The following is a 26594-nucleotide window of genomic DNA, read 5'->3' on the forward strand; positions in this document are numbered from 1 at the left end:
CACACTGGGGTCCAGGACACCTCTTTATTGTGTTAGAAAAGGTCGGTGACAACAGTTTCTCTAGATGTGGAAGGCAACACGGTCCCCCAATCCAGGGGAACCAGAAAGTTTACAGCTTCAGAGGAAAACCGGGGTGGGAAGACAGAGCCTGCTGAGGACAGAGCTGGCTTTAAGACCAGAGTGTTTTCTTCCCACCTGCTCCTTACCCGAGCCCAGGGTTCTTGCCCCAGCTTCAGCTGCCAAGACATCATCCTTCACCCCAGTCCTCCTAGCTATCACCATTCAGCAAAGGTGCTGCTGGGGAACTTCAGGGTGGGAGTCGGGGGAGGGCCTGTGTCCTGTGGCCTTTGCTCACCCTGGGGTCCCTGTGCCCATCCCTCGGCCAGCTCTGCCTCCTGGGGAGGGGCTGTTCTGGCCCACGCCAGATCCTGCGCTGGTGCGCCTCAGTCTATCACCGCTGAGCTGGCCATGATGTTCACGCCACAGGCCCCAGAGCCACGGTGCAAATAGTAGTAACCCTGGGGGGAGAGGGGCGTCGGTGAGGGCACCAAGGCAGGATGGGGGCTGGAGGGCTGGGGGCCAAGCAGGCAAGACTCACCTCCTCACCCCAGTCAGTGCCCCAGCTGTTCTTGATGGCCCAGAAGGGAGTGGCAGAGCCTGGGGGGCGGGCAGTGTGGAGCGCAGGGAGAGTCAGGGACCCCCGAGTCTCCAGCCAGGGCCCCAGGCACTGGGCACTCTTCACGTGTCTGCTGTGGGCCTACTGGGCGACAGGTACTAGGGGAAGAGCAAAAAGCAAGACAGGCCCACCTACCATGCTCCCAGAAACCAGGAGCGGCTCTAGGGCTTGGAGAAGACACCCACCCATCCACAACTGCTCACACCTCCCACCCCCTTGGCTCTGCCATTCACAGAGAGGATGGGTGATCCTGCCTGGCCCACAGCCCAAGCCAGGGGGTAGGACAAGGTTCTTGAGATGCTGTGACCCGGGCTGGATGGGCGTAGGGGCGAGCAGAACTCACGGTTGCCATAGCCCACGAGCAGCACGGCGTGGTCGATGAGCCAAGGACTGCAGAGGGGGCGCAGGGGGTGGGAGATCCCGTGGCGGTAGAACTAAGGGGGGAGAGTAAGAGCAGGGGGGGCCAACATGCTGCAACTACTGCAGCCCGCGCGCCTAGAGCCCGTGCTCCGCAACAAGAGAAGCCACCCAACGGGAAGTCCGCGCGCTGCAACTAGAGAAAAGCCTGCACAGCGACTACGACCCAGCACAGCCAAAAATAAATAAATAAATTGTTTTTAAAAATGTAGGGGCCAGCTCCAAGAAGTGGGGGAAGAGTCAGCGAGAGCCGGAGCAACGAGGCTGGGGCCCTACCTGCATGCCAAAGGCGTTGATGGCAACGGAGATGGGGCCGTTCTTGGCCAGCCAGGCCGCCAGCTCTGAGACGGGAGGGCCAGTGTCAGGGGGCACCCAGGCCCTAGCCCCCCGCCCCCCAGGCCTCTCCTCACCCCCCCGCCCTCCCTTACTTTGCTCATTCTTGCTCAGCTCCACTGAGTCATTGATGTAGACCTTGGCCTTCTCTGCAGAGAAGCTGCAGGTCTGCAAGCGGCCTCGGTAGCTGTAGTCGTCCTCTGTCTCCAGCCCTCCTGGGATTGTGGGGAGGGGGGCCGGCAGATCAGAAGTTAGAGGAAAGGCGGGCCCTACTCACCATATTCATCTGCTCCCGGCCAGGGGCTGTGCTGAGCCCCTCGTACACAAGACCTAGTGTTTTCCATCTACCCCAGGCCACAGGCCATCCTCTCTGAAGGGGACCTCTTTCTCGAGATGGCTCAGCTGAGGCCCACAGGCATGGGGCAGCCTCCAGTGAGATGTGTGGCAGATAGGGAACCCAGCTCCCAATTTCTGAGTCCTGACTCCCCACAGCGTTCCTAGGACTCCTGACCTTGGCTTACTTGTCCTGCCCTGACCGTTTGCTCCCAATCTGGCCCAGACCCCTGCCAGGCTCCCGCCCCAGGCTTTGTATGGAACTGCCGGGTTAGGGCAACACCTCCCCTCAAGGGGGAGGTGTGCTGCTCCTGGGTTCAGCAGCATTACAGGCCTCCCAGCAGTGAAAACAGTAAGACCCCTGCTCTGCACCAGGAACTTGACACACCTTCCCCTCACTTGACCCTCAAGGCAATCCTACCAAGTGGGTGCAAGGAGGCCCATTTCACAGGTGAGACAAGTGAGGCTCTGAAAGAGCTGACCTGCCCAAGGTCTTCAGCCAGTTAGAGGTCAGCATTAAGACTTGAACCCAGTTCACAGGGCTGTCTCCCGCCCTCACAAAGTGACTTCTGGGGGAGGGAGTGACGCCCCTCCTGAATGCGTACCCAGATTCCTTATGGCCGAGTAGGCGTTGGAGGGCAAGCCGCCCAGGCAGGCCTTGTCCGTCTTGTCACAGTCCAAGAGCTCTAGGAGACAGAAGGCTGGTCCCGAGGAGCCCTCCGGAGGGGCTGGGCTGGGGACGGGGGCACAGCGGGATGCTCACCCTGCTCAGAGAGGGAGAGCAGGGTCCCCCGTCTGAGGAACCACTGGCCCTCCACGTTGCCTGTGACAGAGAAGGCCCAGCAGGAGCCGCACATGCCCTGCAGGAGACGGGCAGAGTCAGGGCTGGGACCCTCCCAAAGGCCGGTGCAGCCCGCGCATCCCACCCTCGCTTCTTCGGGGTCCGACCTGGTCCTTGACGTCGGTGACAGCCCCCTTATTCCTCCAGTCCCACTGAGGCGGAGGGGCACTGGTGCCGGGCTGGGCCAGGCGCCTGCTCCTGCCAGGCGCATCTTTCAGGAGGGGGTTCAGGTAGACGGTGCGGAACTCCTCCTCTGTGGACAAAGGTGGGCGGGGGGTGGGGAGAGTACTCGAAGCCCGTCCTCCCAGGGGCCGTGGGAGCAGGCCGCCTCTCCCAGGCGCTGAGGGCTCGGGCCGCCGCCCCCACCTGTCAGGTCACTGAACTTCGTGACCCCATACTGCGCTGTGCCGCGGTCCAGGGCCTGGATCTTCTGCGCTCGCACCATGTTGCTGGCAAAGACGGACATGCGCCAGCTGGCTTCTGAGGACCAACGGGCAGAAGTGAGGCTTGGGCCCCAGGCAGATCATAAAGGAGAGGTGCTTGGGGGGCAGAGGCAGAGGTTGCCAGGGGAACAGTGGACTCTGGATCAGGTCTGAAGCTTATCTCAAGAAGGGCAGGGGACGACCCTCTGGTCCAGCGGCTAGGACTCCACACTACCAAGAAGGAGGCCTGAATTCAATCCCTGGTCAGGGAACTAAATCCCGTATTCCACACCTGAAAGATCCTGCATGCTGCAACTAAGACCCGGTGCAGCCAGGTCTTTATTATTTATAATATTTAAATTATTATAATTTAATATTGAATTATTTTATAATTTTTTATTTATAAAATGTTTATTGTCAAATATTTATATTTGATATTACAAATATATGCTATTATATTTATTATCAATATATTATATGCTAATTATATTATATTATTATTTATATAATATTTATTTATTATTAAATGAAAATAAACATAATTTTAAAAAGAGAGAAGAGCAGGACCCTGAAATGTCAGGGTTCAGGGATCTGGTGTCAGGACCAGATCTGCAAGTGGTAAGAGTGAGGCCAAAATGGGGTGATAACTCCCCAGGTATGAAAGGAGAACTAAAATGGGCTCCAAAGACAGAAGGTCATGGGAAAAGGCCACCAAGCCAGGGGTCCTCCAGCAGAGAAAACCTGGCCTTTGCCCCATCCCACTCTACCCAGAATGATATCAGACAGGAGAAGTGCCAGCTACCCAAGGTGACTGCCAAGTCCTGGGAGGCTAAACAAGAACCTGGGGGGACTTGGGGGTCCCCCTGCCCTTCCCCAACACTAAGGTGCCAAGTCGGGGGAGAGGTCCTGATCTGATCGGGACACGTCCAGCCAAGGCTACGGCCTCACCTTCCTTCGAATCATATGTCCGGTTATAGGTGGTGACAAAGTCCTTGAAGATCGAAGCCATCTTCACAGAAAAGTCCTGGAAAGGCAGAGAGAGGGAGTCTTCACCAGCAGTCCTTCTCAGACAGATGTGGGAGCCCCAGGCCAGGGTGGAGGAAAGATAGTGAACCTAAGGCTGCAGCCAGCTCCCCAGACAGACAGGCTCCTCACCTGGGGGAGGGGATCCTTGTTCAGCAGTGGAAGGAATGAACTGAAAGTCTCATTTTTGTCATCTGGAAAGAGTTGGAAGAGAGAAGCAGGGCTGAACCCTGAGTGAAGTCTGACCTGAACCATCCCAGCACCCCTGGGCCCTCCCGGCACCTGTACTCTTGGTATCCACTGGGCCACAGTCCCGCCTCAGTAGCATGTGTTTCCCTAGCTCGTCTAGGACTTCGAAGCTGCAAAGCTGCAGGATGAGGAAGGAGGAAGCCAGTCAGGGGGCTGCGAGGAGAGCAAGGCCTTTGGCAAGATGGAGCTGGAGGGTCCTCAGATGAGGACCATCTCGAAGGCAATCTCGCCCACAGTGGGGAGCGAGGCACCGTCTGGGAGCGAGCATCCAGACCCCCGCCCTTTTTATAGCATCTTGGTCTCTGACCTTCCAGGCCTGGGTAGTGTGGGGTGAGGTAGATGCGGCCTCAGATCCCGCCCCTTTGACTTGACAGATCGTCCCAACTACAGCCAGATTCGACCTGGGGGCAAGGGAATGGCAGGAACCCCATCACTCACCAGGGTCTTCTTGGACACCGGGAGCTGGCACACTGTGGGGTCGTTGCAGGGAGGCTCCACCAGCGTCGCCTTCAGCGAGTACAGGGACCCCCGGCCCGCCTGGACGGAAGGGCGGGTGAGTGGCGGCACGGCCACTCTCTCCTCTGTCCAGCCTTCATGAGGCCCGCAGCCCCACCGTGCCCCCTTCCCCCTTCCCCATCACTATTAGTGCAACGTCCCCGCCTCAAGTCACGCCCAAAGTCCCCAACCCTCGGACTAGAGCCCGGCTCACCGCGGACCCAGGAGCCCCACCCCAAGCGCGTCCTCACCCGGCGGACGCGACCGCGCACGGCCTCCAGCGCGGCCCGCGTCCCGGCAGCCCGGCCGCGGTTGTACATCTCCAGGGCGAAGCGGACGGGCTCCCGCAGCTCCGGGGACGCCAGCTCCCAGGCCTGCGCGCCGGCCGCCCGAGGCTTGCTGGAGGCCGGAGCGGCGGCCGGGAGCAGCCCCAGCAGCAACAGCAGCTGCGGCCAGGGTGCCATGGCGAGGGCGAAGCTGGCGGCCCGGACTCACGCACGGACAGATGCGCGGACCAACCGACGGGGCGGAGCAGCCCGCGGCTGGGGGGCCCTAGTCCTCCCCCAGCTCCGGGGCCGCGGGGCCCCGGCCAATGGGCGCCGGCCGGGGGCGCCTGCGCGCTCGCTTATTTACGCCAGGCACGTGGGTGCGCTGGCTGTGCAAGACGGGCGGGACCCAGTTTCGACCCATAGGCAATCTTGCAAAACCAGCGTGATCTGGGGAGACATGGCCCGATCCCCGACCTTGAGGTGATCTTCTTAGGTCTGGGAACTGCTGTTTGAGGAGGGGAAACGATACTGACCGGAGAATAAAAACAACTACCACTTATTGCATACTTATTATATGATGCAGGTTATATGCTCTCTCCCTTTAATCTTTGTAGCTATCCTGTGAAGTAATAAATGTTATTATCCCCATCTAGTAATTGAGGAAATATAGGTTTAGAGAGACTAAGTGACTTGTCAAGCATCTGCTAAGTGAAAGGGCTGGACTTGAACGTAGGGAGTGGACTTCAGAGCTTGAGCTCACAGCTTCACCACCTCTTCGAGGCCCGTCTTCTCATCAGCAGAATGGCAGCTAGTATTCCCTGGACTGGCAGTGTCACAGGCTGTTGCGCGGATCGAGCACAAACATGTAAACAGTGCACAGTGTTGGGACTGTTCTTTCGTTCCTTCAGGCATTCACCGCTGTGTTCCAGGGCGTAGCAACAGGAAGCATGAGCAGATACTGGGCGTAATGCTGCCTGCTAGCAGCTCACAGTCTAGAGGAGAGACAGATGAGAAAAAGGAATTTTCCTCCAAGGTGTTACCAACTGTGGGAGAGGAAACAGAGAAGAGAGCTTTTGGCAGCCCACTCCAATTTTCTTGTCTGAGAAATCTCATGGACAGAGGAGCCTGGAGGGCTACAGTCCATGGGATTGCAAGGAGTGGGGCAGGACTGAGCGAGTAACACTTTCACTTCCAAGGCCCTTCAGGCTCCAGTCAGGCCTTGGACCTTATCCTGTGTTGTGCACTTGACACTCCAGTGACACTCTATTTGCAGAAATTCAAGCTCTTGCACACCCTGGAACCTTCACACTGCTCAAACTCCTAGACGCCTCACTGCTCTCAGTTTAGAGGACGACTTCTCAGGAAGGCTTTCCTGACCCACGCCCATTGCTCCTGACTAAGCTCAATGCCACTGTCTCTATACTCCTAGACTCCTAGCCCCGTGAACTTCCTCCTTCTGAAAGACCTAAAGCTGAATGAATTAAAAACAGGAATTTCTTAGGCCCAGCAGAAGCAGTGAGACTTTTCTTAGACTGAGTTTCCAGAGATTGGTGTCATAGTTCACCCTCGTGGGAAACAGTCATCTTCCCCAAAGTCTGTTCCTTGGTTACTAGAGATACCTGACAAGTGTCTAGGGGAAAGGGTGGCTCATCTCATCAGAATAAGGGAAGACAGCATACTTGTAATTCATGAAGGGAAAGGAGGAATTTTTTTTAAGCCACATGTACGGCATCTCAGGTGATTCTCACAACAACCTTCAAGAGAGAAACTGTATGATTACACATGAGGAAAGTGAAGCAGGGATGTGTCAACATTCAGAAAAAGTGAAAGTGTTAGTCACTCAGTCGTGTCTGACTCTTTGGGACCCCATGGACATAGCCCACCAGGCTCCGCTGTCCCTGGAATTCTCCAGGCAAGTTAACACTGGAGTGGGTTGCCATTTCCTTCTCCAGGGGATCTTCCCGACCCAGGGATCAAAGCTGGGCCTCCTGAAGCTGAGCTGAAAAGAGTGAGACAGCAGAGGAGACTGGGAAGAAATAGACATTGAGTGAGGAGGAAGATGAAGAAAGAGTGATGTCAAGAAAGTAGAGGAAGAGTGGATTTCAAGAAAGAGGAAGTGAAAAAAAAAAAGAAAGAGGAAGTGGCTGGTTGTGTCAAATGCCATGGAAAGGACAAGTAAGATGAGGGGATTGGGCAACATGTAGGTCACTGGGGCCCTCATTAAAAGTGCTTGACTGGGGACTTCCCTGATCATCCAGTGGTTAAGAATCTGTGTGCCAATGCAGGGGACACAGTTTCGATCCCTGGTCCAGGAAGATTCCACATGCAAAGGAGCAACTAAGTCTGGCACCACAACTGCTGAAATCTGTGTGTCCTAGAGCTCATGCTCCACAACAAGAGAAGCCACTGCAATGAGAAGCACAAGGACTGCAACTAGAGAGTAGCCCCTACTCACTACAACTAGAGAAAGCCCATGTACAGCAATGAAGACCCAACACAGCCAAAAATGAAATAACAGTGGTAAAGAATCCACCTGTAATGCAGGAGACTTAAGAGATCCAGGTTTGATCCCTGGGTTGGGAAGATCTCCTGGAGGAGGGCATGGCAACCCACTCCAGTATTCTTGCCTGGAGAATCTCATGGACAGAGGAACCTTGTAGGCTACAGTCCATAGAGTCGCAAAGAGTTGGACACGACTGAAGCGACTGAGGTCAGCACAGCATATCTACATGCTAGGCACTCAGCATTTGCAGCACATGTACATGTATTAGCCCATTGGACCCCACAACCACCCACCAAAACAGCTATGATGCAGATAAGGAAACTAAGACAACAAAAGATTCAGGGACTTCCCTGGTGGTCCAGTGGCTAAGACTGCGGGCTCTCAATGCAGGGGTCATGGAGCCAAAAGTGAAAAATAAATAAATAAGTAAATCTTAAAAAAAAAAAAAAAACAAAAAGTAGATGCAGCGTGCTAAGACCCAGTGCAGCCAAATTAATTTAAAACAAAACAAGAGATTTGGTTACTTGCCCAAGTTGCAGAAAGAGTGAAGATGGAAACAGGGTTTGAATCCAGTTCTAATAGAGACAGAGATTATGCTTCTCCAACTGGCCTCTGCAGACCCTGGAGTACAAGAGGGGTGCCACTGGAAGTCAGGATAAACAGAGTGTTGTTCCTCCAGGCACACTCATGAACTAAGGTGATCGATCACCAGTGGCCTGGGGTCTAGAGTGAGAGGTGGGGGGTAGCTGACCATGCATGGTCCCGGCTTCTGCTTCAGTAGGTCTAGGTAAGGATCTTGGAATATGTGGGTGAATCTTTGGAACACTTTTGCTTGAAAAGTATGCACTTTTATGTCAATGTCTACACTGAGATGAAGTTTATTTTATTTTCTATTGGAACATCCCCCAGATATTAGGAATGGCGATGAAGTTTATTTTATTTTCTATTGGAACATCCCCCAGATATTAGGAATGGCATGCAAAATTTGTAGCACTTGTGCTCGCTTCGGCAGCACATATACTAAAATTGGAATGATACAGAGAAGATTAGCATGGCCCCTGCACAAGGATGACATGCACATTCGTGAAGCGTTCCATAAAAAAAAAAAAAAAATTTGTAGCACTTTTTTTTTTTGGCCACGCTTGCAGGATCTTTGTTCCCCAACCAGGGATTGAACCATGGCAGTGAAAGCTCTGAGTCCTAACACTGGACTGCCAGAGCACTCCTGCAGCACTTCTTTAAAGACCCGAATTGTCAATGAGTGGCCTTTCATCCCTAAATTCCAGGATAAGGGGTCGATGTTACCTTCTTCTGCCACTAGGGTGTGAGAAAGTCTGCGTTTACACTGAAGCAAATGCTGCCCAGAAATCAAAGTGTCCAGGGAAGGCCCCAACAGCCAGGACACGGTGGGATGGAACTGGACTTTCTAGGACGAGGTGAGGCACGCAGCAGGGTTTCCTTCTGGGAATTTCACCTGATTTATGAAAATGGTAGTTAACAACTGTATGATCTGAATCATTTCCAGACATCACCAATTCACCTCCTGACCTTCAGGAATGGTGGACAACTTATCAAAATTTTACCCAGTAAGTGAAATACTTCAGTTTCATAAGACCTTGTTTCCCTAAGCGTGAGAGGTAGGAGACAATGAAGAGAAAAAAGGGCAAAATCATAGATTTTTGGTTCAGACCAGCTTTTAATTCTGGCTTGGCCACTTCAAATTGGCTGTGTGACTATGAGAAAATTACCTCTCTGAGCCTTTTTGAGAAGGTTTTATTTTATTTTTTTTACTGTGCTGGGTCTTAGTTGCTTGTGGGCTTTTATCTAGTTGCAGCAAGTGGGGGCTACTCTCTGGTTGTCGAGCGAGGTCTTCCTATTTCAGTGGCTTCTCTCACTGTGGAGCATGAATTTTAGGGTGAGTGGGCTTCAGTAGTTGCTACACGTGGGCTCAGTCGTTGTGGCCCATGGGCTTAATTGCTCCAAGGCATGTGGGATCTTCCTGGAACAGGGATCGAACCCGAGTCTCCTGCACTGGCAGGCAGATTCTTTACCGCTGAGACACCAGGGGAGCCCCTGTGAGTCTTTTTTTTTTTAATTTATTAAATTATTTATTTTTAAATGATGTAAAGATGAATATTTTTAATGATAAAAGGTACAATTCACAAAGAAGATAGACATAAACCATCAAAACCAGGGCTTCCCTGGTAGCTCAGCTGGTAAAGAATCTGCCTGCAATGCGGGAGACCTGGGTTTGATTCCTGGGTTGGGAAGATATCCTGGGGAAGGGAACAGCTACCCACTCCAGTATTCTAGCCTGGAGAATTCCATGGGCTAGTCCATGGGTCACAAAGAGTTGGACATGACTGAGGAACTTTCACTTAGACATTTAACAACAAAGAAACAAAGATATATAAAGCAAAAATCAGAAGAAATGTAAGGCAAAAGAAAAAAAATCATAGACATATAAACATTTCTCTGAGAATATTTTCTCAAGTGCAGAAAAATAAAAATAGCATCTTGAATGACATCATTAACAAGTTAAATATAATAGATTTCTATTTCTATTAATGTATATTAAGCTTATATCCTACACAAGTATATTTAAAAATTTGTATCATGCATTGTTATTAGATATCCATAGGACGTTTAGAAAAACTGGCAGAAAGATAGACATTACTAAATTTCAAAAAGTAGTAATTCTTTTTTTGTGTGATTGAGTTATACATATACAATATATTATTTTTCCAATTTTTTTCATTATAGGTTATTACAAGATATTGACTATAGTTCCCTATGTTATACAATAAATCTTTGTTGCTTGTTGCATATCTTTTTTAAATTAGAAGTCTAGCATTCTATTCATACTAAGTCAAACAAGTGGAATAAAAATGTCATAAATTTTTTAGTTTGGCAAAAATTCATAAGTTTTCTAGTATATATATATATTATACATACTATATTTGTATACATGTATACAAGTTTTCCTACTATGCTTGATAAAGGCTTGAGAAAGAATATATTAAAAAAAGAAGAGATGGAGAAATTGGAAAACATAAACTAAATGAAGTGGGACGACTGAATATAAAATAGAAAAAGTGAAACAAACTAGAGAAAAGTAAAAGATCCTCACATAGTCCAGTTGTTTCTAAATAGGGCTGCTCATTAGAAACATATCTAGAGCTTTGGAGAAAAAAAAGCAATACCTGGGCACTTGTATTTTTTTTTAACTTGTATTTTTCAAAACATTCCAAGATAATTCTGATATGCATCTAGATTTTAAAAAGTGATTACAGGTTTTTCTATTAAATGATAGTTTTGGTGATGTAGAATTCTATTATTTTTCTGTTGACTAATCATGATACTGTGGTATTAAATGAGTAATAGTTACATAATCATAAGTGACAAATGTTCATCAGTTTTTACAATCAACAGCCAGACAAAAAATAAAAGATAATTACAATTGCAAGCCATAATGGGAACATGATTAACCTAACAATATAAAGTAATTACATACAGTCTGAGGCGTCAGGCTGAGTGATGCGCTAGTGGAAGTGCCTACATGCATATGTTTTCATCTGCTTAGTCAGTCTGTGTCTCTTGGTTGGTGCACTTAATCCATTTACATTTAAGATAGTTATCAATATGTATGATCCTATTACCAGTTTCTTAATTGCTTTGGGTTTATTTTCTGTAGGTAGGTCTTTTCCTTCTCTTGTTTCCTGCCTAGAGAAGTTCCTTTAGCATTTGGTGTAAAGCTGATTTGGTGGTGCTGAATTCTAACTTTTGCTTGTCTGGAAAGCTGTTGATTTGTCCATCAAATCTGAAGGAAGGTCTTGCTAGGTAGAGTATTTTCAGTTGAAGTCTCTTCCCTTTCATCACTTTAAATATATCATGCCATTCCCTTCTGGCTTGTAGAGTTTCTGTTGAGAAATCAGCAGATAACCTGATGGAAGTTACCTTGTATGTTATTTGTTGTTTTTCCTTTGTTGCCTTTAATATTTTATCTCTATCTAGCTTTGACAGATGGACCTTTGTTGGCAAAGTAATGGGGGGCTCAGAGCCTTCACAACAGTGCGAGGACATCTTGGTATTAATGTTCTTCAGTTTGTGGGTCACCCACCCAGCAGGAATGGGATTTGATTTTGTTGTCATTTGCCCCTCCTACCATCTCGCTGTGGCTTCTTTTTTCTCTTTAGACGTGGAGTATCTTTTTTTGGTGGGTTCCAGCGTCCTTCTGTCGATAGTTGTTCAACAGCTAGTTGTGATTTTGGTGCTCTTGAGCACACGTCCTTCTACTCTGCCATCTTTTACCAGAATCCCTTACCAGAGCCTTTTTGTAGACATAGGAAGAAGACAGAAATGCACCTCACTTATCACATCAGTTCTAACTTTCTAGCAACAAACAAACGTTTGCAGAGAGAGTCCTAAAGGGCGGGATGAGAAATGAGAATGTGAAAGCCCAGGTCTTTGAGAAGGGGAGCTCAGAAAGAGAAGGCAAATAAAGCAGAGCTTAGATGGCTAGGCTTTCACATACACCAAAGGTCTCAAAGGGAGATCTCCTGTCCCTGGAAATTTGAATTTGGACATTTGTAGGGGCATTTTTGTTTATCATATTGATAGGAGCTCTTCTGGTCCTTAGTAGACAGGGGACAGCAGTGCTAGACATTCAATGTTCAAGACAGTCCCACATTACTGAGAATAGTTCCATGTCCTGCACAGCTTTCTAATGTGCCGCTGATCATTTCTGTTAGGGTTCACAAGAGACTTATACCATGTAGTTAAAAATGGCCCGTTGTGGTGACCTGACAAACAAGGGATGAAGTCACAGTGGCCACACTGCTCTGGTGGGCATCCCGTTTTTTCCTTCAGGCGATATCCTGTTCTTCCCTGCTGGTGCCAGTTTCTCAAGACTACATGACCACCCAACCGTGAGACCCCTTCGACTACGTGACCACAAGACCCCAGCTGTGGGCTAAAGATAAACTGAGGCCCCCTCCGTCCAGCGCACAATTTTCCACCGATAGGATATAAGAAGGGTTGACTGTAGAGAGAGAGCGCTGGTTTCTCTCTAAAGCCAGTCACTTTCTTTCTTTCTTCCTATAATAAATCTTTCTCTGCCTGAGTGCCTGGCTCACTCTCTTTTTCTTCACGCCCGCCTTACAATATCTAAGAGGAAAAATCTGTTTATAGTTATCTGCACCAAGAACCCTTAACTCTGTTTATGTAGACATATAATATGATATACACAGTTTTCCAGGAAGTCTACTAAAATGAAAATCCAGGGAAGAATTTTCTTTGTATGAGTTCAGATCTTTACAAAGGATATTCACCATTTCAGAAGATCATGCCTCTGAAGATCAGTATTTGGGGTGATCTCTGTTTACAGTGGGCTTCCCAGGTGGTGCTAGTGGTGAAGAACCCGCCTGCCAATGCATGAGACATAAGAGATGCAGTTTGATCCCTGGGTTGGGAGGATTGCTTGGAGGAGGAAATGGCAACCCATTCCAGTATTCTTACCTGGAAAATCCCATGGACAGGGGAGCCTGGTGGGCTCCAGTCCATGGGGTTGCAAAAGAGTCAGACAGGACCTAGCAATTAAACCACCACAGTTCATAATAATCTCTTTGTTACAGCTTTCAGTGTGATCCTGACTGAGCATGTCCATGTGGAACTGCAGATTTATTTAGCATAAACTGCTTTCATTTTCTTTTTCCTTGATTTTAAAAATTATGTTGGTAGGGAGGATATTATCTATGAACTTTCATCTCATTCATTTAACAACTATTGATGGAGTCCACAACTATTGATCAGGAACAATCCAGATACTGGGGATGTAAAGAGGGCATTGTAAAATATTTATTGTTAAAACAGCATGTTGGATCTGACAGAGGTGAGATCCACTGATAGGCCCATCTGGCTTTTAGTCCTAATTCCACCACAGTCTACTATTATGTAATCTGGTGTCATGTCAGCCTGAGCGTGAGTTGGAAAAGAATTTCCAGACACAGAGTGTTTCAGAAAGGAGTGAGTTTATTAAGAACAAAGAGCAGAGATAATGTGGGCGCTGCAGGCACAGCGGGCTGACCTCCTGCCTGGCCAGGGAGAGCCAGCTGGATGCTGTTAGAACAATGGGCCGGCTCAAGGAGGATCTGGTGCTTTTCTTGGGCTAGTAGCCAATTTTTTTTCTTTTTTTTTTTTTTAGTAGCCAATTTTTATAGCCTCAAGACGAAGGAAATTCCTGCTGGAAGGGTGGCATTAGGTGATTGGTTAGGGTGATTACTCGGGTGGGCATTTTGGCCTAATTTAGGGTTATGAAGCTGGCTGGTAAGGCTCAGGGGACTTTTGGCAACAGTTACAGTGGGGCTCAGTCAGTTCTGAAAGTGACTTTGGTTTTGGGCTCTGCGTCTGTAGCCTTGGTACAGGCCTTGCAGCTGTGATCTTGACATGGGACTCCATACGTGGGACACATCTTTTCCCCGCTCTGAGCCTCCTTGTATTGATGCGTGTAGATTACCTAAGACCATGCAGTTCCTCCTATCTGCTCATTGAATGGCAGCTGGCATGGACATTATTATGTTGACAGATTCCTTGATGACGCACACAATAACACTGTTCTATCTTTCTCAAATAAGTCCTCAAACTCCGATGCCTAGCTAGCTCTTTCCTTTGAGGCTCCCCATGTCCCTCCCATTCTGAGTTGTCCAAAATCCGCAGTGATTTACTCAGTCCCAAAGAGGTGCGGTGAGGCTAGTTTCTGAGGCTACTACTGCCTGTGGTCTTATCGCTTTCTCCACCGAGCAAGGTAACCGAAGTCCCGAGTTCACTGCTGTTGTGACTTGTTATCGCCACACGATGGCGCTGTTGAAGCTTGGTCCTGGCCACTCCGAGGGCGCCCACAGAGCAGAGCCCCCTTCAGGGTCAGGGATGGACTCGGTTCCAGCTGCTGGGAATGCCGCCCTGGGCTGTCAGCCCCTCGAGGACGGCCTCGGCAGACGAGTCATGCCCACTTCCTCAGGCAGCTGCATCTAATGACGAATCTGAAGGGTCAGAGCTCCCTGCTGGGTGGGAAGAGGTGTCCCTTGGGATTGCAGGGCAACGAAAACTCGCCCGCGGCCCAGCCTCACCTCCTCCCCTTCTCTTCCCGCGCTGTTGATCCTCAGGGTGCTCCCAACAGACTTCCCGCCCTCCAGTCAGCCTCTCCAAGTCTGCTCCCCAGGGACACCGTCCACTTAGAATAAAATCTCAGCTCCACAAGACTGGGCATCACCTGGGCCCTGTCCCCCTCTCTGAACTCACCTCATGCTCTCTCGCTGCCCCTCACTAAGCCCCCACCACAATGATCCTCTTCTTGGCCACAAGTCAGGTGATTTTCAGGTTCAGGGCTTTTGTATCGGCTGTTCCTTCTGCCTGGAGAGACTCCGCCTGCTCTGTAGGGGGCAAGTTCCTACCCAGCAGTCCAATCAGCCTAAATACTGTTTCTTCAGAGTAAGGACCCTTCCGCTCCCTCAAAACACTATATTTGTCAGCACACATCACACTCTGTCCTTATTCTGCTTATTCCCACTGGGCTGTATAAACTTCTGAGAGCAGGGACCTTGACTGTCTTATTACCGTTTTTCTCACCCTGATATGCCTGACCAGCTCAGGCCATTTTCTCCCCCTAGACACCAGAGACCTCTGAGCTCTTCAGAGGCTGTGAAAATGTTAGAGTCTGGAAAAAAAATTCTATTGAGTCAAAAAAAATTGTTAATGGAATTTGCTACATATTTAGTTAAAAGCCTAAAGTCATCTCATTTACTTTATTGTTAAATTCAATATTCATAAAAATTCTGGTACAACTGAGAAGGATTTATGAGTTAGACTTTCTCAACCCAAGCCCATCTGGTGTATACAGGATGATTGCTTAAAAACATCATAGTAAATCATAATTTTTTTGTGTTTTTTTTTTTCTTTTCATAAGAGATTTGGGGATTTTTTTTTAGTATTTTGGTTTCTTTTTTCTTTTTAAAAAATTTTTTGTGTGTGTGTTTTAGTCCCTCAGTTGTGTCTGACTCTTTGTGACCCCATGGATTGTAGCTCGCCAGACTCCTCTGTCTATGGGATCCTCCAGGCAAAAATACTAGAGTGGGCTGCCATTTCCTTCTCCAGGGGATCTTCCTGACCCAGGGATCGAACCCCGGTCTCCCTCACTGCAGGCAGACTCTTTACTGTCTGTGCCACCAGGGAAGCCCCTCAAATCATAATTTAAACAAGTTACATGAAGTAACCTGTGGGGTCTCTTCCACTTTCTTGATGGAGTCCATGGATGCACAGATTCTACATTTTTATCTATCACTTACCAACTATGCTACTCGGTAGGACTCCGCTGATGCATACCTCAGAATAAAGCCCACGCTGGACCTGGCCCTCCCTCCCCCTCCAACCTCACTCCCTTCCAGGCCTTTTTAAAGACTGGTTAATGCCAAAGTCCTTATAGTTCTCCCACATACACTCTGCTCCTCTCCCATACTTCTGCTCATGCTGGGCTTAGAAAGTTCTCCTCTTTTCCTCTGCCACCACGTGCCTGGTGACTCCCACTCAACTTTCCAGAATTTAGACTCTGCTTAAGTGTGGCCTCCTCCAGGAAGCTCTCCCTGACCACCCTTCCTCTACTTCCTCCTCTCCCAAGCGCTGTTGAATATTCCTTTAGTGCACTCCCACTGTACCCTTCACATTCCATATGATTGAAATTATCTTCCCTAATAAACCTTAAATCCCACAGCAACAGGGACTGGTTCTCTTTGGTTTCCTCTGGCTCTGCCCTCCCCACTCCATCCCCCACCCTGCACCCCCAAACAGTGTCTGGCACTTGGGAGGAGTTCAGTGAAAGTGCTCTGGGCCTGGAAGAAGAATGATGTGGCCTCAGCATCACTGCTGGGAATCAAGTGGGTTGTGCCCAAGGCCTGATTTCCCCCAGGTACAAGTGATGATGAAAGCCAGAATGTGATCATACTCAGCTTCTTCCCAAGGGCCTCAACTGGGCAGACTTGTTTTTGGTATTTTGTGATAAGAAACAGTAAAATGCTTAAGAGCATGTACTTGGAGTCAGACGTCTGGGTCAGAATCAAGACTCTGAAATGTTCCTAAGTGATGTGACTTGGGCAGGTTACATAACCGCTTGTGCCTCAGTCTCCTCATCTGGACCGTGAAATGATCATAGTACCTACCTCACTACATTCTATGAGGACTAAACGAATTACTGTGTGAAAAGTGTTTAGAATGGAGTCTGGCACTTAATAATTACTATGTAGTATTAGCTAGCATGATTCAAATAGCCTTTTTTTTCCCTTTTTTTTTTGTTTTTAGTTCTACCACTTCATTGCTACCAACCCATCTCCCTCCACGCTTGTGTACACATGCTCAGTCATGTAACCCCATGGACTGCAGCCCGCCAGGCTCCTCTGTCCATCGACTTTTCCAGGCAAGAATACTGGAGTGGGTTGCCATTTCCTTCTCCAAAAATAGCCTTTTAAAATAAATTTTAAAAGTGAGTCAGTATCAGGACTTCCTTGGCATCCAGTGTTTAAGACTCCACACTTCTACTGCAGGGGGCGCAGGTTCAATCCCCGATTGGGAACTAAGATCCATCTGCCAGTTGGCTCAGCCAGAAGAAAAGTGAGTCAATATACTTACATAGAGACATAGACAGCAGAGTTGTGGTTGTCAAGGATGAAGGAGGGTGGGGGAGGGGAGGATTGGGAGTTTGGAATTTGCAGATGCAAACTAGTGTATATAGGATTGATAAAGTACTTGTAGCACACGGAACTATATTCAATATTGTGATAAACTATAAAGGGGAAAAAAAGGAATATATATATGTATAACTCAGTCACTTTACTGTACAGCAGAAATTAACATAACATTGTATATCAAACATACTTCAATAAAAAATTTTTTACAGTGAGTCAATATAAAGAAAATTGTTTGGGGCCTTCCCTGACAGTCCAATGGTTAAGACTCCTTGCTCTGATTGCAGGGAGCATGGTTTCGATCCCTTGTCAGAGAACTAAGATCCTGCCTACCCACAGTGTGGCAAAGAAAAAAAAAAAATTCATTTGGCAAACAACAGTACAAGGAAGAGGTGGACCACACACAGAAACCCCAAGACCAAGAGGGGTGGGACTGTAGGCTTAGTGGAATCAGAAGTACGGGGGCCCAAGACCTAATTGATATCTATAGGACATTTCACCCCAAAACAATCAATTTCACCTTTTTCTCAAGTGCACACGGAACCTTCTCCAGAATAGATCACATCCTGGGCCATAAATCTAGCCTTGGTAAATTCAAAAAAATTGAAATCATTCCAGTCATCTTTTCTGATCACAATGCAGTAAGATTAGATCTCAATTATAAGAAGTACGGGGGCCCAAAGTCAGCTTCCATCTGCAACTGTGAACATCGGAACTTGGCTCTGCCCTGTGGGTCTCAGCTTCCCAGAGTGACCGCATCACCCCAAGCCAGTCAGCTTGTCCAGCAGCTAGATGACCAATGTGCAGAGCTGCAGACTGTTTTTAAGTTGCAGTTTTACCTCTGGCTTTGCCCTTGACATTTTATTAGCAAACAAGCTGGTCAACCAACCCTTCCCCCATGTTTACTGCCCCTGCCCCAGCCACTGCCCACCCCCCCTGACTCAAGTCTCACTGTCTCGGCCTCCATCCCCACTACTGTCTTTGCCCCCACCTCTGTCCCTTCATTAACAAAATACAAATAGGGTCCCCCAGGCCCATTCTGGGGTTTCATGAGGTCCAAACCATTTTTGGTAATACTGCCAACATGTTATCTGCCTTTTCTCCCATCTCCTGAGTAGTGTGTTTTCCACAGGCTGCGTGAAGTCTGACATTGCAACAGATGCAGCAGAAACATAAATGAAAATCTGGCTGTCTCCTATTAAGCCAGACACTCAGATTTGCAAGACAGTAAAATATCCACTCCACTACTCAACGTCATTTTTCATAAAACACATTGTCTCTGTAAACGTATAATGGGATTCATGTTTATTTATTTTTAAAAAATGTTTATTTATCTGGCTGTGTCAGGTCTCAGCTGTGGGGCGCAGGCTTCTCTAGTTCCTTCGTTGCCCTGTGGCATGTGGGATCTTAGTTCCCCAAGCAGCAATTGAACGTGTGCCCCCTGCATTGGAAGGTGGACTCTTAATGACTGGATCACCAGGGACGTCCTAGTGTTAATTTAAATAACTAATATGTATATAATAAATATATTATAAAATATATTCTCTCTATATATAGATATTAAAATGTGCAAATGAATGATCCATCCCTTTAATGTAATAATGTATACAGAACATATTGGACTTTTATGGGTTTGGACCCTGGCCCTGCCTTGACAACAAAAGGGCTGCAGCAAATGATCACAGCCCAGATTTTGAAGTGTTTTTCTGATGACCTCTGGGTTTGGGGCAGGCCCAAAACTAAAACTTCCACAAAAATCCTCAGTAATTTAGAGAATTAATTTTGTCCAATTATCCTAGAGTCCAGTTTCCCCAGAGGGACATATCACTGCCCTCTCTTTCTTTGCAAGGTTGCCGTGAGGATTAAATGAAATAATATCCTTAAAGCACTTGAGCGTGATGCTTGGCAACCAACTGGTCCTCAACACAGTTGAGTTTCCTGGCGTGGGACCTGGAAACTCCAGCTGCATGGAGGCCTGGCACCAAGCAGGGGCCCCCATTGACAACCAGACCCCCCCCCCCCCCAGGCAAAGGACTTATTCCAGATCTGGGTTTAAGTCACGATTCCACCAGTTCAGAGGCAAGTTATATTCGACTGATTCTCAGTAGAATGACCGTAAACAGCACTTTGTAATCAGTAGAACAAGAATGAATATGAGTTATCATCATTATTAGTTATCATTATTATTATTCCATATGTAATACTTACATATATGTAATAATGGTAATGATTCACCAAATCTATAAATAGGATCAGCAGGGAAGGATCACTAAGCCATGGGTTTAGGCCTGGAACTTTGGGAAAGTCAGTCCTAGGCCTTCAGATTCCCATATCCAGGGACTAGGATGAAAGGGCAGGATCCAAGAAGCAGAGTTTTGAGGCAGGTGGAGCTGCCAGGTCTCCTGTGGCTCCTTCTCGAGCCTGTCCTGGGTTTCATGATGTCCTTTCATGTCCCCTGAGGCCCAGATATCCCAACCGTACCTGTGTGTCTAGGACTATACTCTCCCTGTCCTATCTCTGTGTACTATTCCCATCTAGGCGATCAGTGGCAATTTCCAAGGACTAATTCATGTGAGCTAATGTTTCCCAAAATTAACTTCCCAATGACCATAATGGCCATGAAGGAATAAAAGCATCTGTTGTATTTTTTGTAAGACCCATCCGAGCTCCCAAGACGCCTCTATGAAACTCTTCAGGAATGCAGTATGTAATGTTCCCCAAAGTTATCTGACCATGGAACCCTTTTCCTGGGACTATCACTCAGGACTAGTGTACTTGGCACACACTTTGGGAAATGCTGCACTGAGCCTCTTGGCTTCCTCCTGCGTGTTTGCTTCTCAAAGCGGCCGGTGTTGTGGCACTTCAGCCAGCAAACTACACCCTGAGGCAGCTGCCTGTTTTTGTAAATAAAGTTTTAATGGAACACAGCCTGCTCATTTACTTATATAATTGCTTTCACACAACAAAAGCAAAGTTGAGCCTTGGGACAGAAACCATATTGCTCACAAAGCCTTAAATATTTGGATCGCTCACAAAGCCTCAAAGAGCTGGAACTGCCTGGCCCTTTAAAAAGCCTGTGGACCCCCACTCTAGAGTTGCTCACCTGGGGCCCGTGTAACCTCTAGAGAACACACCAGCAGAGCAGGAGGGAAGCCATACTACAAAGGCTGACTACAGCGTTTCTGCCTGCAGGGCCGGTTTCATTCAAAGATAATGTTAAGCACCAACTTTATATTAAAAAAAAGAAAAAAACATGGACAGGGAATTCCCTGGTGGTCCAGTGGTTAGGACTCACTGCTTTCACTGCTGGGGCCAAGATTCCTGGTAGGGGATACTAAGACCCTGCAAGCCATAAGGTGTGGCCAAACCAAAAAAAAAAGGTACATATTACACAGTAGAATGCAAATCTTGCATAGATTTCAAAAATAAAAGCTTTAAATTTCTCAGGCCTCTCAGGCTAGCACTGCTTTACCCTCCCTGCTCTCGGCCTCCACCCTGATCCCTCATACCTGACCAAGATGTTTGCTTCTGTTCCTCAATTCTAAGGGTTACTTGGGTGGAAAAGTTTGAGAAGTGCTGCTTTGTTAGGAAAACAAAGTAGAAGTGCACGCATCCATATCAGCAAAGAATGAACGGAGAACTTCTGGACCAGGGGCTTTTAACTTACTTGTGCAGGCAGGTGAGGCAGGCTGTGTGTAAGAGCTTTCTTACCATAACTCACAGAACCAGTGCACCAAGACAGACCTGGGTCAGACAGACCTGGGCTTGGAGCCCGGCTCTCCCATTAACTATCTTTATGACCTTGGGTTAGTCACGTGATCTAACTGAGCCTTCCTTTTCTCAATGGTAAAATGGTGATTAAAACACATGCTTCACGAGAAGTCTAAGACATTGTGCAGAGAGAGTGTTCTGTACAAGTTAAGAACTCAGTACTAACTCACTACTAACATGTCAGCTAAATTTCCTGAATATGTAAAGAGCTCAGAAAAATCAAGAAAGCAAAATAGTCAAAAACAATAGAAAAGTAGGCAAAGGGCTTGAATATTTTACAGAACAAACAAACCAGGTCTTCCCTGGTGACTCAGTGGTAAAGAATCTGCCTGCCAATGCAGGAGACATGGATTCGATCCCTGGTGCAGGATCCTCCATGCAAGGAACAATGAAGCATGTGTGCCACAACTATTGAGCTTGTGCTCTAGAGCCCAAGTGGCACAACTACTGAAGCCCAAGCACCCTAAAGCCTGTGCTCAACAAGAGGAGCCACCACAATGAGAAGCCTGCAGTCCACAATCAGATTAGCCCCCGCTTGCTGCAACTAGAGAAAGCCTGTGCAACGAGCACCCAGCACAACCAAAAAATAATTATTGAAAAGAGACAAAATGCCTTTACACTTAAAAAAGATGCAATTTCACTCATAGTGAGAACACAACTCAAATGAGACACTATTTTTTCAATATTTTATTTATATTTGTTTTTATTTGACTGTGCTGGGTCTTAGTTGCAGCATGTGGGATCTAGCTCCCCAACCAGGGATCGAACCCAGGTCCCCTGCATTAGGAGCACAGAGGCTTAACCACTGGACCACTAGGGAAGTCCCCAAATGAGACACTATTTTTTCACTTATTAGATGACAAAGATAAAACTTTTTGATAACACTTCTAGTGAGAGTGGGGAATTATTACTATTGTCAGGCAGTGTGGATGATAATGCAAATGCTTGCAGCCTTTGTGTACAGCCTCAGTAATACCTATCAAAGCTACAAATGCTGGGACTTTCCTGGCAGTTCAGTGGTTAAGACGCTGCATTTCCAGAGCAGGGGGTGAGGCTGGCTCCCTGAACTAAGATCCCACATGCCGCATGGCTCCCTAAGCTAAGATCCTACATGCCACATGGCATGACCAAATAGAAAAAAAAAAAAAAAAAATATATATATATATATATATATATACACATATACACTCATGCTTAGATATAATTCCACTTCCAGAAACTTTAAGCCATAGAAACAACTGCACATAGTAAATAAATGAACAAGGACTGTGTGTGTGTGTGTGTGTGTGTGTGTGTGTGTGTGTGTGTGTGTGTGCACGCACGCACATGTGTAAGATCTTAGTTCTCTGATCAGGGATAGAACCTTCGTCCCTTGCATTGGAAGCTCAGTCTCAATCACTGGACCACCAAAGAAGCCCATGTCTTTGTTTGTAATAATAAGGGGTTGATTAACCAAAAATACACACTGTAGGATACTATATAGAAACCAAAAAAAATAAGCCAGCTCTATGTGTATCGATGTGGAATGAGCTTGGGGCAAATTAGGAAAAAAAAAGAAACGGGCAAAACAGGAGAAAGAATGCTACTGCTGGTGCAGCTGTAGACATAAGTATGGGCAATATATTCATGCGTGTTCATACACACATCAGCTATCTCTGAAATAATTTTCACATAATCCAACCTGCCCCTATACCTTGTCATGACCTCTCTGACTCATGTCTCTCTCCTCACTCTGCTCCACCCACATTGGCCATTTTGCCTTTCTGTAACACCCCAAGCATCTGCCTGCCTTAGCTGGCAGGAACGCTGCTGTCCGGGATGTCCACAGGGGTCGCTTCTTCCCCTCCTTCAAGCCTCAGTTCAAATCTCCCCTTCCCGGTGAGACCTGCATGGACTACCCCAGTAAAATCACATCCTTCACCCTTTGTTTCCTCTTGCCCTCCTCTACCTTTTCTTTTTTCCAGAGCATGTATCATCCTCCATTCTATTATTCAATCTACTTCTGTACTGTGTTTATGGTCTACAGTCTGTTTCCCCTCAGGAGAATATAAACTTTACAAAGGGTAAGGGTCTTGGTTCTGTTCAGTGATGAAGACCCAGCATGAACACCTAGCTGGTGCTCAATAAATATTTGCTTTTGAATAAGGGAATGGAAAGATACACAAGCAACTGGCAACAGTTGTTACGGGAGAACTGAGTTACTGAAGGGAAGGATGGGAAGGAGTACTTTTCAGTGCACACCCCTGTGTACTTTGTACCAGGTGCTTGTATGAATCGGTAAATAAATTTAATGGAAAATTTTAGCTCTGCCAACAGTGTGCTAGAACTGCTAGAAGTGACAGCCAACTCCTTTATCTGACAAAGGAAGGTGCAGATGTACAGCAGTTAGCTACTTTGCCCAAGGTTACACAGGCAGGACTTAAACCCACATCTACTAACTCCAAAGCATTAGCTCTTAGTTATCATGTCTTTGAGCCTCTTGGCTTGGTGTTCTAACCAGTCAATCTAATGTGAAAGAAACGCTGAGCTGAGGTGTTCCACATGGGATGGTTTCTGTCTGACATTTCCCATTACAATGAACTCCAAGGGATGGTCTCAGTTCTTTTGATACATGAGACTTTGGCTATAATGTGCATGGCTTGACAGAAATGGGACTACTGGGCTTGGGGCCTCTTTTATGAGAACTTTATGGTCAAAATACAGTATTAATGTCAGTCCCTTGGTAGCTGGAATGCAGGTTTCCTGAACCCTGCCCTCCCAGATATTTCTTCTTTCAAAGCAGTCAAGAGGTCTGGATGAGCTGCTGTGTGTATGGGGGTGACAGAGAGATTCGAGGGCACTTGGTCCGGTCAAAGAGTAACGGGAGTATTCCCTGGGGCTGTTAAAGGCTGGCTGCTGAGCTTCCTGGACAGGCCTGACTGATGGGAGGCCTTCTTGGCCTGGGTCAGGTGGCGGACCCGCCGCTGCTGCTGCAGCCAGTAGAGCATCTCCACTTTGTCGTGCTTCATCTTGTCCAGGTAGCGCTGCCCCTTGAAGGTCACTGGCTCACCAAAGACTAACTCAATCTCCTCCAAGAGGGGAACCAAAGAAGCCTCCACCGTGCTAAGCTTCCTTTGGAGATAGCCGCGGATCTGATTCTCCTCCAGGAAGCGATTCAGGCCCACGTTAGTCTTTTGGAAGAAGCGGTTAGGGTCAGAGGCTTGTCGCTCAAACCACTCCAGTCTCCCCAGCAGTATCTCCCGCAGCTGAATGGGCTGCAAGGCCCGCTCCCAGGCACTCACCAGTGCCGGCAGCTGCCTCAGGCGGGCATTGGAGCTGTATTTGATGGCCATGTCCAGCTTGTCCTTCTCTGGAACATCAAGCATGGACCAAACCCGCTCCAGACGCTTCTGCAGGCTCAGGATTTTGTGAGAATCTTCCAGGAGGCTGCTCTTATTTCCTAGCCTGTGTTCCAGCACCGTGTCCCAATCCCACTCTCCTGGCACAAAATCTGGTTCGTCGTCTTCTAGCAAGGGGGGTGGGTGTTGGATCTTTATGGACTCTTTGACAGGGGCCACGGTCTCCACAGGACCCTCCTCTTCATACATTTGGAAGATGACATGGAGAAAATCTGTCTCCTGGGTGGTGAGGTACTTAAAGTAGTCACCCACAGACAAAGTGCTTTTCCACCAGTTCAGCCATCTGGCCTTGTTTGACCACCTGTCCCAGCTTTTACTTGCTTGGAGTGATGTGAAGGAGGACATCTTATCTGCATTGGACTGTAAAGCGCTTGCTTTCTGGGAATAAAGTTCAGCCAGCTTGGTGTTGATGATACGATGCTGTTTTTCTTGACGTAGGAAGGCTGAGGACAGGAAGGCTGACCAGTCTTTACTGGTTGTAGGCTCAACCAGGGGTCCCTGGTCAAAACTGAAGTGGTTGTTAGAGACACGGCTCATCAGCTCCTTGTAGACTTCCCTGATGCTACTGCCAAAAGTGCGATCCATATCCATTTGCTCAATAAGTTTGGGTTCCAGTTCACCAGTCAGGTGGTTGTACAGCACTCCGGCCCCCTCAATGTGGAAGGAATCCAAAAAGTTTCTTCCTGAGACCTGTACAGCAGCTATCTGGACCACCTGATTCCTTAGCTTCAAAGTAACAGTCACTGGTTGTGGTACAAGCAGAGGGGGTTTAGGGGATTGGAGGCCCCAATGTTCCGAGGCCTCTTGCTCCTTAAGGCTGTTCAACATTCTCTGCAGCTCTTCTACGTGATGGGTAGCAGCTGGGCGGTAGGTCAGGGCCCCCAGGAGTGGGGGCAGCCCTGAGTCCAGCGGTGGGTACTGAGACCACCCCAACTGCATGTTCTTCATCATCTGCTTCAGGTCCTCAGCCACTGTGTCCCCTGCCAGCTCTGGTTTGCTCTCTGCCACCAGGACCAGTGGGGTTGAGGGGCGAGGACTGAGTGGAGGAAGGCCCAGTTCATCTGCTAGCCTCCAGCCCTCACGCAGAGAGGGCATGGACTGGCCCCTCTGGAGCTGGGAGTAGAGGGGCAAGTGTGAGGTGGGGGGAACCCGGCAGGGGGGAGCCACAGAGGACCCGGGCAGTGGTGCAATCTGTGAACTGAAGGCGCTTTCTCTCCTCTTTTGCATGGAGGACAGCCAGCGCAGAGGCTTCTTCTTCTTCAGCTGGGGAATGGACTTCAATTCCTTCATTGGATCCTTCTCAGGCTCACTGGCAAGCTCTCGCGGGCGGCTGAGCTGGATGAGGTAGTTCAGGCTGAGGTTGAAATGCGGCACTTGGGTGAAGCCAGGGATGTGATGCCATGGAACAGAGAAGAGCTTGAAAGCCCCAAGGCCAACGGCGCGCAGTCTGGGCGCGGAGACTTGGGCCTGCTCTTCTCTGAGCAGGGCAAGGAAGTCAGAGAGCAGGCTACGGTAGACGTCGGGGCCGGTGAGGAAAACGGTGCAGTCCCTGGCGAGGCTGGCGGCCAAGCGGGTAAGCGTGGCTGATTCAGTGAAGACGACTGCGGAGGTCGACATGAGCTTCTGGAGGTGCAGGTAACGGACGAAGAGCTGCTCGCAGCTGAGGAGCACGTAGATCAGGAGCCGCTTCCGGAGCCTCTGATTGTTCAGGTGACTCATGCCAAGTTCGGTGGGGGGCTCCTGCCAGCTGCACTTCAGCTCGTCCAGGATGACCTCGGTGAAACGGAGCCGCACCCTGTGAGGCGCCCGCGCCTCCAGCCCGCTTTTGGTCAGCCGCTCGGCTACCTGGCGGCAGACCAACTCCGCCGTCAGCCGTGGAACCGGTAAAGGCAGTACCATCGGGACCTCCTGCGAGAGGTGCTCCTGAGACGCTGTGCGTGTCGTCCTGCGGGGGAAGAGCGACAACGGACGCAGCAATCGGTGATAAATCCGCTGGAATTCGGGGTCTGGCTTATACGGCTCCATCTTAAGACGAGGCGGCGCCGACAGCGCCGGCGGCTCTAGCGGTTACTAAGGCAACGAGGGGCAGGCGGGCCCAAGTGCGCCTGCGCAATCCCTGCCCACCGTCGCGTGGAC

General features: G+C 48.4%; 2 protein-coding genes and 1 non-coding gene across 4 annotated transcripts; 1 reads left to right on the top strand and 2 right to left on the bottom strand.

Moving 5' to 3' along the window:
• Positions 1 to 10: 10 nt before the first annotated feature.
• On the bottom strand, positions 11 to 5365 carry CTSF (cathepsin F). Of its 2 annotated transcripts, none has more exons than XM_065937814.1 (14): positions 5041 to 5365; positions 4733 to 4831; positions 4328 to 4412; positions 4178 to 4239; positions 3971 to 4046; positions 2967 to 3077; positions 2708 to 2853; positions 2523 to 2619; positions 2365 to 2445; positions 1522 to 1641; positions 1370 to 1434; positions 1020 to 1110; positions 599 to 657; positions 11 to 518 (listed from the first exon to the last, which is right to left on the bottom strand). In XM_065937814.1, the coding sequence occupies exons 1-14, from the start codon at positions 5251 to 5253 to the stop codon at positions 444 to 446; spliced, it is 1380 nt and encodes a 459-aa protein (XP_065793886.1). In that variant the 5' UTR covers positions 5254 to 5365; the 3' UTR covers positions 11 to 443. The 2 variants fall into 2 exon arrangements, with proteins under 2 accessions (XP_065793886.1, XP_065793885.1); XM_065937813.1 differs by having other exon boundaries at positions 2967 to 3080; positions 5041 to 5364.
• A 3192-nt stretch (positions 5366 to 8557) lies between these two features.
• Positions 8558 to 8664, top strand: LOC136170056 (U6 spliceosomal RNA). The gene has a single exon (XR_010663514.1). It is a non-coding gene; the product is annotated as a U6 spliceosomal RNA (small nuclear RNA).
• A 13121-nt stretch (positions 8665 to 21785) lies between these two features.
• On the bottom strand, positions 21786 to 26483 carry CCDC87 (coiled-coil domain containing 87). The gene has a single exon (XM_065936575.1). It carries the CDS (start codon positions 26481 to 26483, stop codon positions 23910 to 23912), a length of 2574 nt encoding a protein of 857 aa, XP_065792647.1. The 3' UTR covers positions 21786 to 23909.
• Positions 26484 to 26594: the final 111 nt, after the last annotated feature.

This window comes from Muntiacus reevesi, chromosome 5 (genome assembly GCF_963930625.1).
Source record: "Muntiacus reevesi chromosome 5, mMunRee1.1, whole genome shotgun sequence".
In the NCBI taxonomy this organism is placed as follows: domain Eukaryota; kingdom Metazoa; phylum Chordata; class Mammalia; order Artiodactyla; family Cervidae; genus Muntiacus; species Muntiacus reevesi.